The 18,746-nt window shown below is 42.2% G+C and overlaps 1 protein-coding gene across 1 annotated transcript; it reads right to left on the bottom strand.

The window, feature by feature from the left end:
• Positions 1–8,474: 8,474 nt before the first annotated feature.
• On the bottom strand, positions 8,475–18,746 carry LOC116334473 (olfactory receptor 4Q2-like). Its single transcript, XM_039599792.1, has 2 exons — positions 18,163–18,746; positions 8,475–8,976 (listed from the first exon to the last, which is right to left on the bottom strand). The coding sequence occupies exons 1-2, from the start codon at positions 18,744–18,746 to the stop codon at positions 8,475–8,477; spliced, it is 1,086 nt and encodes a 361-aa protein (XP_039455726.1).

Here is an 18,746-nt window from a genome sequence, read left to right as displayed (position 1 = left end):
TCCAATAAAATTGATTCATGTTTGTGGCTGTAATGTGACAAAATGTGGGAAAGTTTAAGGCGGCCGAATACTTTTGCAAGCCACTGTATTCAAAATACATACCACCGTGTTGTGAAAGAAGATGTACTTACTGTCACACGGCGGTCCGGAGGCCAACATGAGGGAAAGGACCCAAAAGCAGGCTCAGGAAACTCAGCCAACTGATAGCACCTATTTATTCAGTGAGATGTAGAACTACAGACACCAAACACCCCATAACTCAATATGACTTAACACTACTATTTACAAGACTATATACAGCATAAAGAATATTCTGTGTGGCAGTGGAGTGGCATGGAACAGGCACGAGGAAACTTCTCAGGGAAACACTGATTTATTCATTTTTATTATTCATTTTGATTTTTGGGATGTCTTTGAGTTCAGCCCTCCGTAGGTTGATAATTGCACATTACTCCATATCAGTTCAGATATTGTTCATCGCCTAAGATCATCACACCGCCTATCAGATTGTCTTCCCCCAAGGTGGCTTAAAAATACTTTTGATACCATTGGTCCTTTTATCCAGAGATTATTTAACACTTCCCTTGCTACAGGCTGTGTCCCATCACATCTTAAAAAGGCTTAAGTTCAGCCTCTTCTTAAAGAACAAAATTTCTGCTTAATTACAGGCCAATTTCAAAGCTTCCCTTTCTTACAAAAGTTCTGGAGAAAGTGGTCTTTTTACAGTTGCACGCCAGCCTTGATCTTAACAAGATCTCTGAAATTTTTTAAGCTGGTTTTAAATCACTACACAGCACTGAGACTACACTTTTGATTAATTGATTGATCATACTTTATTCATCCCGAGGGAAATTGGGTTAAGGCTGCCAGCCGTGCCAGCGCCGTCTTACCCTTCCGACCATACATACATTACACAAACATCACATGGGGAAGACAGGTCAGAGGGGTATAACATGGAAAAAGCACAACATGAGGAAAGATAAGGAGAAAAAAATAACTCCCCAGACTGAGCTCCAACAGGAGATCAGTTTGAGAACAGAAAAACACCTCTGCACATAGCACATGAAAAAAACTCTTAATACACCAAAGAAACACATGACAAGCAACAGGGATGGGTAAAGGGTGAGAGACAGCCAATGTAGACAGTACATCCGGGCCTGCAGCCTATGCGCTGGTCTCCATGATCCCTGTCAGCATCGGAAGGGAATAAGCGTCGAAGGCGTTTGGAGGGGGAGGGGGGATGAGTGTATATCAGGAAGACCCGGATGACGCCACTGCACCCCCAAAGCGATGGGTTGGTGGAACGCTTCAACCACACCCTGGCCACCCAGCTTGCTATCCTGACCTCCCACCAGCAGCGCGACTGAGAGCAACACCTTCCCCTGGTCCTAGTGGCCTACCGTTTGGCGGTCCAGGAATCTACTAAGTGCACTCCAGCGGCCTTGATGTTCGGGCACGAGCTTCGTACCCCAGTGGACTTGGTGTTCGGATCCCCCCGCCGAGCAGGAGGTGCGTGGGGACCCTGGGTTGGACTATCTCCACGACCTCCTGGCCCGGCTACGGGAGGTGCAGCAGTTGACTAGGCAGGCTCTCCGAGATGCAGGCTCCCGGCAGAAGCAAGCTTATGATACCCGCTGCAAGGGGGAAGGACTGTCGCAAGGTCAGCATGTGTGGGTCCACAGCCCGGAGAGGAAGAAAGGGCTTTCCCCCAAACTGATGAGCCAGTGGGTCCGACCCTGCACTGTTCTCGAGAGGCTGTCCGACGTGGTCTACAGGGTGCGGCTGGTCAAACGGAACAGGGTGGTTGTACTCCATTGTGATTGTCTGGCACCCTATCAGCCCTTGGGTCCACCCAGGGAGGAGTCAGGGTCTCAGCTTCAACTGCAGGCCCCCAACCTGGCCTCAGAGACGGCTGGGGGACCCATGGAACGTCCTCAATGACCCTGTCGCCTTCCCCAACACCTCAGAGACATGCCGGTTGCTGGGGACAGCTAACCACTCAGGTAGGGGCTATGTGGTGTGTTGGAGGAGCAGCAGTTCTCTCCCATCATGCCTTGGGACATGTGCTGCTGTTAAGATGTTCTTGTTTTATTGTTTATGGTTACGTTACTTTTAACTTTTATCTTGAATGTTGTGTTTATACTGCGGTTCAAAGTCACTGACAGTTATTGTTTTAGAGAATGAGTGCAGTACATTAAGTGAGTTCTGTTATGCTGTTATTGACCCACGAAGCACAGTGTAGCACCAGAAAGTGTTTAACAAAGAGCTCCCCCTACCAGCTTGGGGTTGAACAGCAAGCTCCAACTTTCTGTAGAGCTTCTTTGCTAAGATTCCTTTGCATGCCACAATATGCTTTTTTTGACGGTATAACATTTCATTTCATTGTTTTGCAGATGACTTGCAGATTTATCTGCCACTCAAAGCTGGAAAAACTCTCTTCACCTGTTATTACATTCCCTTGAAGATGGTTTTTTTTTTCCACCTGGGTCTGGGTGCAGTTTCCCCCTCCAGGGGCAAGGGTACCTAGACCCGGTTCTTAGAGTACGCTTGGGGAGTGTGATTGTGTGTACAGCGTCTCTTTATGTCTGTCTCCACGTTGGTTGAGTGTGGAGTAATTGCATTTGAGAGCATGAGGGTGGGAATGGATGTTTGTATCTGTGTGTGCCTGTATGTCTGTGTCTATATGTCAAGTCGGGCATCAGACGCCACCTCTCTGGGACATCTCAGGCCCTCCAAGGTTTGGAGGCCTATCTCCCCACCACTTCCCTGCCGGTGGCAGACGCCCTCAGACATCGGTGCGTTGGTGGTTCTTTGTGTCCGGGGATGGGCGCCCAGGTACACACCGGCTCACTCCATGGCGGCTGCTTATCGGGGCCTGGAGCCTGGGGCTCGCTCGGGCCACTTCAGGGGTGGGGTGCCCTCGGCCTCTCGGCCCGGGGCTCGGTCACTCAGGCACAGCTGGCTGCCGGCGGAGCTCACGGGCACGTCACTGCAACCCCCCCGGCTTCTGCTCCGCGGCTGCTGAGTGACCCCTCATCTGGGACTCTCCTCAGCTCTTTCTGGGATAGCAGCGCAGCTGCCCCTCTGTTGGTCTTCCTTGGTCTCTTGTGTTCTGAGGGCCTCTGGATGTCTGGAGTCTTGATCTCCTCCATACCTGCTTCATGCCCTGGAGTACGGGCAGTGGCCCCCACACCCTCTAACAGATCATTACATGAAGGAACCTTTTAAAAACAAGCGTCCATGCTCACAGGTGTACACACGGGCGATCACACACACAAACAACACCCTCTTTGGCTCCTACCTCAAAGCACACTGTGCGCTGTCGATCTTACGTGCTGCACAATAATGTTTAACATTTAGTATTTACTGTCATATTCCCATATATCATTGTGATGTTGTTTATTCTATTACTCTCGTTTTCTTCTGCTTGTTTTCTTTTTCTTTCTCAACAGGTGATCCAGGTGATCGATATATGTATTTTTGTCTGCTTATTTTGTTGGTTTTGTTTTTGCCCTTTTTCCCCGTCCCTCTTCTCAGCTGTTTTTCTTTCCTCTTTCTTTCTCCCTTTCTTTCCCCAGTAAAATCTGTCCCGTATTCAGCAAGTGAAAATAAAATAAACAATAAAGGTGAATCAAATAGACCATTACGGCAAGGCTGGGATGGTCCATTTGGTAAAAAATAAATCCGTTGGGCATCTTTCTTCACCTTCAGACAATAATTCTGATGGCAAAAGAACCAAACGGGACAGGCAAAAAAAAAAAAAAAAAAAAAAAGAAGATGTTTTTTAATTAAATGAAAACAAAAGACAAATTGTCATTTTTGGCAATTCTGTTTGTAAAGACATTGACAGTGTTTGTTAAGGTTCAAAAGTTGGAGGAAAGGAGTACGGAGGGCTCACAAACAAATAACAACTCTGGTCCGGAAGATGTGATCAAAGCAAAGATTTATTGATAACACGCGTGGAGTCCGAAGCTGGGCAAAGTCAGCAATCGAACTGAACTAGACAAAGGTTTTATATGGGTACAATAACAATAACAATAAATAACAATAACAATAACAAAGCCCCCCTCTTTTGCAAAAACAGACAAAATACAGCTTACGTCAGTCTAAACCACAAAATGTTCCTGCTACCTTTAACATAGTTTAAAGAACATTACGTCTCATCTCCATCCCGGTGTGTCGCCCCGTCGACGCTTCCTTATCTCCCCGTAGATCAGGTGCACTTCCTGTAGGTATCTGACAATCTGCCGGCACAATTTGCAATTGCAGCAAAACACATCTTCACTTCTTACCTACCAAAATAGATCTATTATGGTGTGTATGTGTGTGTGTGAGTGTGTGTGTGTGTGTGGGTGCCTGCTGTGTAGGCTATGTATGTGTCATGACCTCGTCTGCACCCCAGCTCACCTCACACCTCTCGTCTTAGCCAGACATAAGGCCTGTGCATACACAGCTGAACTCTGTGTGATTTCTAGGCTAAATGTCACACTCAAACCATGAAGGAAACTTACTCAAACTGAACATAACTGAAACTTAAAACTTACTCAAAAGGATATAAGGTGTAAATGATAAAACTTAAATCTTAACTCTAAAGGATATAAGTAATAAAAGATAAAAATCACTCCAGGCGTATGGCATGTAAGCAGGTGTGTTGCCATTCCTTTCAGAGCTCCTGTCCTCCTCACCGTGTATTGGCTGATCCTTAACGCCTGCCAAGAGTTTCTGACCTTCACTTGACCAGGAGCCACAGCTCTTTAATAAGCTCAAATGCAATCATGTGTAAAAGATTAAAATCATTTTCATAACAAAAGTTCTCTTCTCAGATCTACCAATATGTTTGCTCGTCTCTACTACAGTTCAATCATTTGAAAATTACACTGATCAGCATACTTTGTGGAAATTACAGATTACATCATGGCAAAAAGCATTTTGTCAGACCCCTCATTCCCCCTGTGACCTCTGACTGACCAGAGGTCACCATACTTTCAGGTGCTTCACCCTCGTCCCACAGCAGCTCCCATGTCCATCAAAGGCATCATGGGTATGTGGGCTTCTGCTCCCGAATCCACTGCCTTCGTGATCACCTTTTCTAACAGAGCTCGGGCACAAGGAATGAGACAACAGCCACAGGTCACCAAAATACCCACCAACACAGCTAATGAAAGCATAATGGGAAGTACAAACCCTTTCCACTGTCCGAAGACCGAGGTCATCCAGCCCTCCAGCGGATTCTCAATTCCCGAATGTTCGTGCATGGTCTTAGAGAGCGTTTTCCAACCCCTCTAGAGCTCGAGTGACTGACCCGTCTGGAGCCGTGTTATTAGGAATAAAAGTACAGCATTGATCACCGAACATCGCACATACACCGCCTCGTTCTGCTAACAGCATGTCTAAAGCCATTCTATTCTGCACCCCATCAACGAGGTCGGACCCACTTGCTCCACTAGCCCTTCCATCCCATCTCGAGTAAGGTTAGAGAGTCTCAGCAGATTATAGTGAACATAATTAATTCTATCCACATTCTTGTTAGGGGTCACAGGAAAGAGAGCAGCGATTATTGGAATATTTTCAAACCCGGCAGCTATTTGATCTGCAAGCTTATACTCACTTGGAACTCCCTGGGCACTCCTATTGAGTCTACCCAGGTCGGCGAGTCCATCCTAGGATCATAAGCATGTGTTCCCTCAGCCCTCTTTTTCCCAGAATGTGTCTCTTCGTCTAGCTGTCAATGTGCGTGTGTCGTGCTTTGGGAATGCCTTCACCCGGTTTCCTATTAACATAAGTGGCGCACCTAGCCTCACCATTGCGCACGTCCCCCCACGCTTCCCAGAGGAACACGAGCCAAGAGAGTTTTATGTCCGCAATAATAATAAAGCCCACTTCTAGCCCAGGTCCCAATCAAAGTGTTTGCATCACTTACATTGTTTGTGGTTCTCCCGCTTTGGTAACCGAACACCAACTTGGGTCAATTTCTCCCACCTCATATTTCGCGTGATCTGTGGAGAACTTAAAACACGTATAATTATCTTTTTTCGGCATAAATGGTCCGCCCGTATGTTTATCGGTTGGGGAAATAAACTGGACAACACCATGCAGTTTCCAGTGCTCACCACTCCTCTAGTCAGTTGCAGCATACAGTCATAGCCCCACTGATCCTCTGGATGTAGTGGTGCTGGTTCTGTGAACAAACGTGGTCTAGCCGACGCACAAGCCACGCAATTTGACACTTGCTGCTCCTCGGCATTTAATGCCATCCAGTCCAGCCACAGGTTGCTGTCACTGAACCGGTGGCGCGTTCTATCAAATCCTTTGGTTTTAACCTCGTATAATCTACCGTGAGGACTCGCCTGGCTTTTGGGTCCCGTTCCTCTGGGGCTGCGGTGGACGACTCGCTTCCCTACTGGCTTGGGTTTTGGGTTGACAAGATTTATCCTAATTACCCTGTCGGATCTGTTCCCACCATATCTATCCCGATTACCAGGTAAAACACACCTCCCGGACTTTCTGACCTAGGGAGAGCATTCCAAGGACCCAGGAAAGGGTGATGGGGTTCTGAGAAGTGGAAAAATCCTCTGTATTGCTATCCCTTTTAACCCTTCAGGCACTTGCGGCTGCCACCCCACTCCGGTCCATCCTACCACATTCCCCAAAGTCACGCTGTCCTGGGGTCTTATACTGCAGGGCAGGAATACACCACTGCCCTGCAGTATAAGACCCCAGGACAGCGTGACTTCCCGACTGGAGTGAGGGCTCCTCCCGTGTGCATATGTCAGGGTGACTACAAATCCACACATCATATCCTCCAGCTGCTATTTACCCCTTCGCAATCTATCACTTCACATAAGTCAAACGTATACGCACTTGTGGACCCTTTAACGTAGTCCAACTCTAGCCCCTTATATCTGCTGAGACACCCATCCTTTATACCCGAGATTTCACGCTTTGTTCTCACCCTTGGCCCGTTTGATTGAACGATCCTCTTGTGGTGCTGGAGTGGGCTGGCCTCCGGGTCCGGACAGTTCGCTAAGCTTTTTTCTGCAAAGTATAAACGAGCAAACATACGGCCATAATTAATATCATCACAGACATCAAACTCACAATAACAAGTAATATTTTAATTTGTGCCCTCTCTTCATGAGGGTCTAATTCACATGATGGCATTTTTTCAGCGTGTATTTAATGATTAAAAATAAAAGAATACAAAGCGTGGTTTTTCTGTGTCTCTTTGCTGCTTGCTTTTTCTTTTCAGCTACCCTTCTCCGGCCACTCAGTTTGTGGTTGCTCCTTTCTGCAGGCGCGCGACCTCCTCCTCAGCGGTTCTTCTTGCTTCGACCTTTCGGGTAGACTATCGATCGGCCCGTTGCACGGGGAGAGGATTTATTTTGCCTCTTAGGTTTGTTGCCCCCGTGTCCGGTGGAGCCGGGTCCTCGTCCACTAGGCTCTCGCCTGCTGCACACACTGCGTCCAATGGAACCAGGTGTCGCCTTTCCCTTTCAGCTGGACCGCTGTAGCCGTCCGCCCTGTCACCTCGTATGGACCTGTCCACCTGGGTTCCTTCCACTTGCGTTTGATGACCTTTAGCCACACCGCCTTGGCATCAGGGACCTCTCCTTTCTCTTTGGGGTTCTCACACGTCACCTGTTTTGTGAAACTGGACACAAGGGCTTTCAACTCGTTAAAATATTCAGCATGAGACCTGTTCCTTTTCTGGGGCTGCTCACCGAGACCACTGTCCAAGGGGCTGGAAACTGTCTCCGGTCAGCAGCTCGTGACGGGTAAAGCCTGTTGACTGATTCACAGAACATCGTATGGTCATCAAAGCAATGGGGAGTGCAGCTACCCAACTTAACCCTGTTTGTGCGCATATTTTAGCCATCTTATTTTTAAGTTCAGATTCATTCTTTCTACTTTTCCCTGAGACTGGGGATGATACACTGTCCCAAATTTATGCTGCACTCCCAACATTCTCTCTACTTCTTGCAGATCCTGGTTTTTAAAGTGTGTGCCATTATCTGATCTAATCCTTCGGGGAAACCCGTGTCGCGGAATGTAATGGTTAATCAAACACTTTATTACACTCTTTATGTCTTCCTTCCGGGTTGGCCAAGCCTCGGCCAGCCGGTCAAGGCCAACACACACCAACAAATACCTCACACCACCGGGCCTGTCTCAATCATGTCAGTGAAATCAATAACAATCTCCTCTCCTGGTCTCTCAGGGATCAAAAACTTACCCGGCTCTGGTTTCACTGCTGGTTTGGGATTGTGTGCTCCACAGATTAGACATGTTCTGGCCTTCTCCTGTACCATGTTCCTTAATTCCGGGTGCCACCATCGACACAAGTTTTTCTCCATTTGTTTTATACCCACGTGGCCCAGTCCGTGAGCTTCGCTTACCTTCTGCTTTGCCATTTTAGTCGTCAAAACTGGACGCCCGTCCGGCTCCTCCACAGGCCTTCCTCCTGCCAGGCTCCTCTAGCCTGCCACACCCCTTTCCTCTGGGGATGCTTCCTTCTGAGCCTGTCTGACCTCCTCCAAGGTGTTGGTGCTCCCCTCTTCTTCTGCCGTTACCTGCACCATTTGTCTCTGTCCTTTGTAGCCTGCGGCCTTTTTTGCAGCTTCATCCGCTGTCCGGTTTCCTCTTGCCACCGGATTGTCTCCCTGTGAATGTCCTTTGCATTTTACAATACTCACCTCATCTGGATCCTCTAGGGCCTTCTCCAGTTCCTCCATTTCCTTCTTGTGGCAGATCGGTGCGTTGGTTGCAGTTCTGTATCCAGCTCTCTTCCACTGAGCCAGCTCCACCTGTGCGGCTCCAAACGCATATGCTGAGTCAGTGTAAATGTTCACTTTCAGGTTCTTGGCCAACCGCAGTGCTCGGATCAGGGCTATCACTTCAGCTCTCTGGGCTGACTGCTGTCCCTCAATCCTTCCTGCCTCTATTACCTGATACTCCTGTCCTACTCTGCGAACTACACTGTAAAATGTAATTCTAGATGTTTGTTATTTCAACATATTATTCTATATCAGTTTGACGATAGATGACTGAAGTTGTTGTTATAACATAGAATTACAAGTTAAAAACGTCCCAATTACACCAAAAAAAGCTAACTTGAAAACTCATGTCCAGCTAAATCAGCAACTTATGTGAACTTGACAATGTGGGTAAGTTGAGCACAGCAGGATTCAAAACTGCCTCACGTGACTGCTACCGAGGTGCATCATGGGGAATTGGCGGTTAACGACATGCTCACTTTACTTGGACGTTTTCTAATCGCCTTCTTTGGAATATGCTTTCAAGGTGAGTAACATTGGTTATAACTATAAGGAAAGAGAGCTACAAAAGTTGGAACATGTTTTGAATCTATGGCATGATGTGTGTTTTCTCTTTTACCGAAATGTTTGCTTTAGCTAATGTAACTTTAGCCGACAAGGTCCAGCTTGTGTGTCATGACCAAACTCTACCTAATAAACTGACACATGGCCTTTTTATGGGTTTAATGTGGCACTGACCAAATCACAAGTATTGTGCCGCTAGCTTTAAGGTTGTGCACTCAACCACTGTTGCGATATTAGCAAGCTAACTCAGCTAATTAATAAAGCTTATTTCATATTGTCTCTGTACTTGTAAATTTCTTTCAAGTTCACAGGCTGTTGTATTTTGGTGGAAGTTCATTTTGGCAATATTTCCAATAACTGACTGGGTTCAAAAGAACTTTTTGGCAGGACTCCGATGCTTGTTGTCATCTGTTTACCCCTATGTAATCACTTAAGTTGTTATTAACTGCTGCATGCTAAGCTGCAAGAGTGCACTGAGGACTGAGACAAAATATGGTCTACAAACCAGCATTATATTAGTTTTATCAGATAGTCCTCCAGTGTGTTTATTTTTGCTTTAATTCTATTGTGCAGTTATTTGTTACCCTGAAATGCTTTATGCTTAACAACAGCTCACTATTTTGACTTATTTTGAACTCTTGTGACTAGTATGACTAGATTGTGTGAGTTTCCATACTAAAAGAGCTGTAGTGATAAAATAATTGGCATCAGAGACACTGATTTTTGGCATGGTATACTGCAGAAGTTTTTTTTTTTTTTTTTTTTTTTGCATAATTTACCTTTTAATTAAACTGCATTCTCTGTATTGTAACAAAACTAACATTGTTTATATGTCAGAAAATTAGCAAACATGAATAAATGGCGAAAACAATATAATTATAACATATATTTTTATTTTACTCATTTTAGGTCTGTGAAGCCAAACTTGATGCTGGGGATATATTTTTGTCAGTGGAGTCAAATGGTAAGTTACAATTTGTGCATTTTGTCATACTGGAAACACCACAGATTATATTGTAACTTAATAGCTCTGTAGAACAAATGATATAAAGATTGTAGTGTCAGGGTACTTCTTAAGAAGTAATATGGCACTATTGATGATCGATGCAGGTGGCATAAACTAAATATTCAGACGTGTTACCAACAAATGATTCATTAACAAAAGCAATGGAGCAGACTGTTTAGGTTCTTGTGGTTGTAATAACATCCATAACTGCAAGTTTGTCATTAATTTATTTTCACAGGTCTAGATGATCACATCTGACTTTGTCATTTAAATGAGGTGGACTTGCAAACTTTGCACTCTTTTGGGTAAATTGCTGTCCACTACATATACACAGAATGTGCACAGTATTTCAGATCTAAAAGGGAGTATGTAATGGACTTGCTGGCTTTAATGTAAAAAGCCTGTTGTGTAACTTTAATGAGGCAGTTGGACTAAAACAGTATTGCTCATCAAGGTAAACATCTGAGGAATAAGGAAATTGTTACTTGTCCTTTTACTCAGTGATCTTTTAATCGCACGTTTACTAAAGTTTTACATCACATAAGTCATTTTCACAATCATTCTACTTTAAAAGATTTCAAGACGGAGCTTATTGTTCTCTGAACTTCCTTGTTTGCTGAACGGCAGGTAAAGTGCATCTTTTTGTTTGTTTGGTATTGTGTGTTTGTGTTTTCTCTAATGGGCCTCAGATGACTGTTTGCTTAAATTTGGGTCTCAAAGAATCTTTTTTTTTTATTCTGCCTGTACTCTCCACCCTCTTCCTCTGTTGCTCAGGTTGAAGCAGAATTTGCCTGTCTTACATCTGTTGACCTGAAAGGGTTCCTTTTGCTGTGCTTGACCATTATGGAGAGGTTCGTGGAGCTGTACAAAATCAAGAGCGGCATAGGAGGGCTAACTAGGCTCATAAGATGCTTCGGAGATGATGTAAGTGTTCAACTGCGAAATCTAATCCTTTGTTTAAGTTTTAGGTTATCCAGTTCAACTGATGAACTCATTGAAAGAAAGCTGATAAGTAAAGTCTGTGATCATATTTCACAACTGGACATTTAGTGTGGAAACTTTTACAGAATCTATGTATATTGGTGGTAGGTTGGATATCATATTCTACTTGAATGTCCTGATAAGCCTGATTCAAAATCTCCAATGATAATCATATATTGATGGAATTATGTATCAAAAAGCTGTGAATTTGGAGCTGTCTACATGCTTCATAAACACTGTTTAAAAAGTGTTTTTGTTTTCTTTTTGACTTCTTTGACCAGAGCTCTACACAAAGGAAGAGGACAGAGGACCTCATTTTCTAAAGGAAGATCCCTCACACACTTTCAAGACTGTGAAGGTTAGCATTGTTTCTTTAAGTAAATTTAATAATGACAGCACCACAGTGGATTTTAAATGAAACATGTGGCATCTATGAAACAATAGATGCCACATGATAACATGTGTACTTTTTCCTCACCAAATGTATTATTACAAGATCTTTGACACTGGATTTGGTCTGGGTTTCAGAGAAACTAACTGGCAAGCTAGCATTGATATTATTAGTGTCTTGTGTTTATTCATGTCTTCACCAGGGTCTTTGACATTTCGCTGCTGTACTGTTCACTTCAGCTTTACGCTTGATTTCTCACATTGTATATTGTAATGGCAGAGATATTAGGATATTTAAGGGGCTGCAGTGGCTGCTACAGCTGTGGGGGCAATACTTTGGTGAAATGTCCTGGACCCTGGAAAAGAGACTGTGTAGACTGGGTAAGCAATTAAAGGTTACTGGCCGAGAGTCATTGGGCAGCTGGGTAAAGGTGATGTTGATATTCAGTGCCAATTATGCAACCTGTTCAGCCATGTCTATATGCTCTTTTTCATGCTGTTAATATAGGGGAAAAATAAACTTTAATCAATAAACTGATTAAAGAAGCATTGTCTATGGAGCCACAATCTGATCCTGTAGTGTAGCTGCAGTTTGCACATTTCATGTATTCTCAGCCAGATTTGGTTTAGAGCACAGCCAATATTTAGCATAAGTAGATTTAAATTCACACACTGGTGATGGCAAGCTACATTGTAGCCACAGCCGCCCTGGGGCGCACTGACAGAGGCGAGGCTGCCGGACACTGGCACCACCAGGCCCTCTGACCACCACCAGTAGGCAACAGGTGAAGTGTCTTGCCCAAGGACACAACGACTGAAACTGTCGGAGCCGGGGCTCGAACCGGCAACCTTCCAATTATAAGACGAACTGTCAACTCTTCAGCCACGATTCAGTCATCCACCCATGTGTGTGAATGACTGAATGTGTAAAGCACTTTGGAGTCCTTAGGGGACTAGTAAAGCGCTATACAAATACAGGCCATTTACCATTTAAATTGAAAATTTTGTTTGAATTCTGCAATTGAAGACATGCTCAGTTATTTATGAACATGGTCTTTGTTTAAAGCAAGAAATGGATTTGTAACATGGGGTGCATATCTCATTCTGAAAAAACTTTAACAACTAATAAGTGTTACCCAAAGCCAATCACCATCATCCAAAGCATCAGTATGGCTCTTCTTTGGAAAGACATGAATTGTTAAGCACAAAGAATGTTGTGTAATTGTAATTGTGTAATTTTTTTATTTTTTATTTTTTGTCTTTGAACCCTTTTATAGCCGACAGGTATTGAAGACACGTTTTCTAAGAGGATGAAAGTTGGCATTGCGATGGTGAAAGAAGAAGACATCATCGATGTGTTGGTTGTCCTTGAGGCGGCAGTAATCCTGTCTAATCTGAGGATGTCTCAAGTGCCATTTCCATGCTGATGGGCCTTCTTTTGCCCTCAACATAGACTATCCAAAGGAACTTAAGGACATCTTTGAAGTCATTCAGAACATCCTAATGAACATTGGTGGAAGGCAGTGTGTCTCACTAGTGCATGGTCTAAGAAACAGACTCTTGCAGAAAGCCATGCAGAACTGTAATTGTATGCTCACAGCATACAATTGCCTTGGTGTTAAGGACAGTTTTTATTTTACTGTTTGTTTTTTTATTCTTGCATGTTCTCATTCTCACTTTTGTATTTCACTAAATGACTACACTTTACATTCCAGATTAGACAATTACTCATTTGTTCATGGTTTAAGAAACTTATGTGAACAACAATATAATGGTGGACTTTGCAGATGCTTATCTCATGCAAGTAAGTAGTTTTTCCTTTGTTTTGCAATTGAGCAGACTCAAACTGATGTTTCTGAAATATCCATCTTATCAAATGTTTCAGAAGCATGCACTCATTTTCAGAGATATTGGTTCTGTGGAATTTGTTGCAATTGTAAACGAAGACAAATACAAGAGTTTGATGTCTTACTTGTTATAAACTGATCTTTACTGTCACTTATCAAAGGTTTTGTACTATTTTAATATTTCAAGTTTTATGCTAACAGGTGTGACTGAGCACAATGAAGTTTAAAAATTTTGCAAATGTAAAGAATAACTTTTCTAAAATAGCAAGTGTCCCGTTGATACATTACATTAATGCAGACTTTATGTTGTTACTTCACAAGAATCACTACTGCTCCTAGAGTATTGGTCAGAATTTGATCTTCACCCAAACTGGGCTCAAGACCAAGTTCAAATTTATTGTTTCACAGGAGCAACCTTTGAGTTTTGATGGATTGTGAGCCTGATGAGCTACGTCACTGATTTTTCTGTTTCTCAGATGACTAAGATGGCACAATAAATGGTGAATGTTGGGTGCTCATGAGTAAATGTCTTGTCATGTTCTTAAAACAAACTTTCTGTATGAAATGATCAGATAGACTTTAATGGAATCTGTGGGGTTTTATTTTTTTTCTGTAAACAACAGAAAATTAATTTAAAGGAATGTAGATATTTAAACCTGAGATCTAAGATAAACCTAACAGGTAGTTTTGCTGAAATGGATGTTAGAAAGCTAAAAAACAAAACAAAACTTAAGATGTTTAATACACATTTTCTTTACATCCAGTCAATCAACTCTGATAATTAAAATGAAACTGATTTACAAGTTCACTCAGCTACCTTAAGGAGCTCAGTTAATTAATAAACTTAAATCAACTTAGCTAACAGATTATGTTAGTTAAGCTAAAATAGATTCCTAAGTTAAAAGAACTACTAAAGTATTTGAATTAACTAAAAAACCCAAGTCAACTGAACTAGGACAAGAGTTTAAACAATAGATTATTTTAATTTAGCTGAAAGGGTTTTCCCAAGTAAAAATGACAATTAAAGGAGTTGAACTGACTAACAAATCTCAGTCAACTAAACTAAGACGAAAGTTTAGACAACATGTGATTTTTCATTAAGATAACAATTGGTTGTGTTATAAGAACAAACTCTATTTCTTGACTTAACTTAAAATTTTAAGGCAGCCCTTTACCTCATATTTTTAAGTTGAAACAACAAGTTATATTTTACAGTGTACAGCATACCCTGCTTTAAGTCCTTCTTCATCTCTGTGGCAGCATCCATCTGTGAACCACTCCTCTGCTCCTGCTATGGGTTCCGCTTTTAGATCCTTTCTCACTTTCTCTTCAACCTGGGCTTTCTTCACGCAATCATGTGGTTCCCCTGACCCCATTAAATCTGCCATGTTAATCCCTTCATGTGTGAATGTCAGGTTAGGTGCATCTAGAACTTTGCTCAACCTCTGTTGTTTCAGTGGGGTCATTGTGAACGCCTGTGAGTTCACATAAGCCACTACACTGTGTGTGGTGAGCACTTTCAGTGGGTGTTCCCTTACTATGTGTGCTGTTTTCTGGATGATTTTTATGACCCCTGCTGCGTGTCGTGTGCATGTTGGGTGTCTTGCTTCTATTGGGCCCAGTTTTATGCTAACATACATGAGCACATCTCTACTCCCCCTTTTTCTGAAACAGTACACCATTTACAATGTCATTTGTTTCAGAAACATCCAGGTAGAATGGTTCATCGTAATTTGGCGTGGCCAAGTCAGTGGCCCTCGACAAATCCTGCTTCAATGAAATGAGCGCGGACTCTGTGGCCGGTGTCCAAGACAACTCAGCCCTCAGGTTTCGGCGCCGACTTTCTTAATCAGGTCCCTTAAAGGGGCGGTTTACCTGCGTGAGTTCGGAATGAACTGTCTGCTGTAACCTGTCAAACCTAGAAAAGAAAGCAATTCTTTCACCGTTCGTGGTTTGGGATGTGTGAGAATTTGGTCTCTGTGTGTTCATTAACCCCACAGATTTGTGTGCAATCACCCGCCCAGAAAAGTTACCTCCGGTCGGACCAGCTGCAGTTTTTCTTTACTGACCTTGAAGCCGCATTCTGCCAGTCGATTCAACACTGCGAGCGAGGCTGCCGTACACGCCGCCACGGAAGGAGCTGCAATTAGATGTTTTTTTAATTAAATGAAAACAAAAGACAAATTGTCATTTTTGGCAATTCTGTTTGTAAAGACATTGACAGTGTTCTAGGCCCCTTATATCATCTTATTTTAAGACAAATGTTAAAAACCTCAGTGTGCACCTTGATGGTTCCTTTAAACTGTGTAGGTGTAGGCAGTTGAGTGCAGTAGTTCAGTCAGGCTTTTTTCATCTGAGACAGCAAGCCAAGATAAAGCCATACCTTCCAGCTAATGCCTATGAATGTGTTATTCATCTGTTCATTATAGTTTTATTTCTTCTCTTTTATATTTTATTACATCATTGTTATGCATTGTACTTATTTTAGTTGCATTTGAATTAAAAACACTTTGTGCAGCATGAACTGTTGAAAATATCAAGATACAGAAAGTCCCTGGCCAGATGATGGAGTCAGACTCAGGACATTCTTGCTGTGAGACAACAGTGGTATCTACTATGGCACCGTGCTGCCCCAGCAGTGTAGACTTTGGAGTAATATTGTGCAGTTTTAAAAAAATTACCTCGAATATTTCCTAGGTTGAAAAACAACAACCCCCCCAAACCGCCAAAACACACACCTAAATGAACAACAGGTGAGAAAAAAAATAGAACTTAAACACACTGTCTCTGGCCTGAAAATGGCAAAAAAACAAACAAACGAACAAAAAAACAGCTAAAATTCAGCAACTGTTTACCATTTTTGTGGCAGGGTATGGTTGGTGGCTTGGCTCCAGGGGAGGACTGGAGCATTGGGTTCAGGGCGGGATTTTACAAAATTTTACAAACAATTCAAATCTATAAAAGACCACAAGTGTAAGATTGTTTTTTTATCCATACGGTATACATTCTTTATTCTACTTGATTACCATTAATACTCAAAGAATACAAAAATTCATCACAGCATATACAGATAGCACATCATATCAAGCAGATAAAAATCCGTAAAAATCGCTCCCTAAAAATCGATATCATGAAGGAACCATAACATTACATTGAGAACAAGTTCATCATTCAGTCCTTTAGGTGACAAAGTCTGCTAGATAAATATCCAGAAAGCCTCATTTTTCTTTAATAATAAATCGTAACCCTCTTGATGGTGTGGGAACATGCTACAAAATTGAAGTGGGCTGCTTCTGGATAATCCCCGTAATGTCAGCGCATCAAACTTTTTTGTTCATTTATTTTCTTAGTACGATATTACCCCAATAGAGAACTTTCCCAAGATATTTAAAAGTTGAATGCGAGCCAGAGCTGCGGCCTCTTTTCTGTGGAACCAGGATGTTTTCAATATTCAAGAAATGTTATAACAGTACCTTTCACTACTGTGTTTTAACTCCCCCCCTCACAGGTATAACAAAAATCATACAGGTGTTTACATATGTAACTGCTGTAGTGCTGTAACAGGACAAACAAGTAACAGAAAAGTTTAGTAACATGTGACTTATAATGTATGAATGTCAGAATAATAAATGACATTTAATTATGTAATTACAGTTAGACACTGTCAGTGTTATAAAATTAAGGTTGTGATTGAAGAGAAGCAAGAAGTAGGTTAGAAAAAGGTTTTGAAGTAAAGATGGTTTGATGTGTTTTTCATCCATACAGAGTTGTCTGACAGTAAAGCTACTTTTTCACAAGTAGATTTTTATCAGGCACCCTTCCTAATGTAACACCACAGAGATTTATTTCTCTTTGTGGGATCTTTCATGTCCAAACCAGGGAACTTTCACTTAACAGCCAAAAGTATTAGCCACTATACTGTGGAGCCACTCTGGACAGATGTCAGACAATAACACTAGGAATGTGTGTACATGGGAACCGTTTTATTGTGAATTCTGTTGCACTGAAATGCAACTGATGTTAGCACAGAAAGAAACAGACAGATATGACAACATCTGTTTTAACTGAATGCAGATTGGTATCCCCACTGTATTACAAATCTAAAGAATTCTCCAGGTCTTCAGTTAATCTTATACGAGGTGTTTATGGACAAGCATGATGCAGAAATATGGAGGTTAATGTTGAATCTGAAAGTGTGTGTCACTCACCTTTAACAGTTTACTACCAAAGAAATTAACTGAGATAATTTCCATCAAACCATAGGCAGTATAGGGCAAACACAAAGCAGGCAATATCTACTATATGTACAGTACTAACAAGTAGGCAGAGTATTAGTACTCTGGGTTATTTCAAAAGTGTTTAAAATAACTGCACACAACTGATTAACTACAAAATTACTTCACCTTAGCTTTAAGTTTTAATACAAGGAATGATGTTGGCCTGAGAAAGCAGCTTATTTAGATGTTTAGAAATTTCCTTCATTTTAAGCCCATAAATGAATGGATTTAGCAGAGGCTGATAGAGCATTATTTGTAATGTCATTATTATACGTGTGGTTTTTGGAAAATCTGGATTTGCACGAGCTATGCTTACATCATACACAAAAAACACAGAGAGACTTAATAAAACTAAGAGATGGGGTAAACAAGTCTCTGCAGCTTTCTTCCTAATTTCTTTACAACTTCGATGAGAAACTATAAATATTTTTGTGTATGTGAAAACTATAAAGAGCATAGGAAGCATTGCAAGATCTAATACAATGACCACTCCAAAGATGGTAATTAATCTTGATCTTTGACACTGAAGAGTGTAAACTGCATTATTACAAAATATTCCTTTTATATTAGAGTCACACAGTTTAGCTTCGGCACTCGCTATTGCTTGGACAGCAACATGACAAGCAGGTACAAGCCAAGCCACGACCAGGAAAATACCCACAGTGGTTTTTCTCATGATAGTTTGATATTCCAGAGGTTTACATATAGCCACATATCTGTCATAGGCCATGGCAGCCAACAGAAGGAACTCTGATAAAACTAGAGTGTAAAATATAAAGAACTGAAAGAGACAGGCTGAATATGTTGTGACTTGTTTTTCAGATGAAAAGTCAATCAGAAGTTTTGGGTAAACAGTTGTGCTGTAAAGAACAGAGTTAAGTAGCAAAGCTGCAATGAAAATGTACAT

Source organism: Oreochromis aureus, linkage group 16 (assembly GCF_013358895.1).
Source record: "Oreochromis aureus strain Israel breed Guangdong linkage group 16, ZZ_aureus, whole genome shotgun sequence".
Taxonomy (NCBI): Eukaryota; Metazoa; Chordata; class Actinopteri; order Cichliformes; family Cichlidae; genus Oreochromis; species Oreochromis aureus.
The sequence above is the reverse complement of the archived record's forward strand: the minus strand, read 5'-3'. Positions and strand labels throughout refer to the sequence as shown.

Excerpts from the sequence above, each read along its gene's own strand:
- LOC116334473 (XM_039599792.1), bottom strand. The coding sequence starts at position 18,746 with ATGTACATTTTCATTGCAGCTTTGCTACTTAACTCTGTTCTTTACAGC. Across the intron at positions 8,977-18,162 it reads AGTCTCTCTGTGTTTTTTGT|TGTAGTTCGCAGAGTAGGAC; the intron begins GTATGATGTAAG and ends TACATTTTACAG.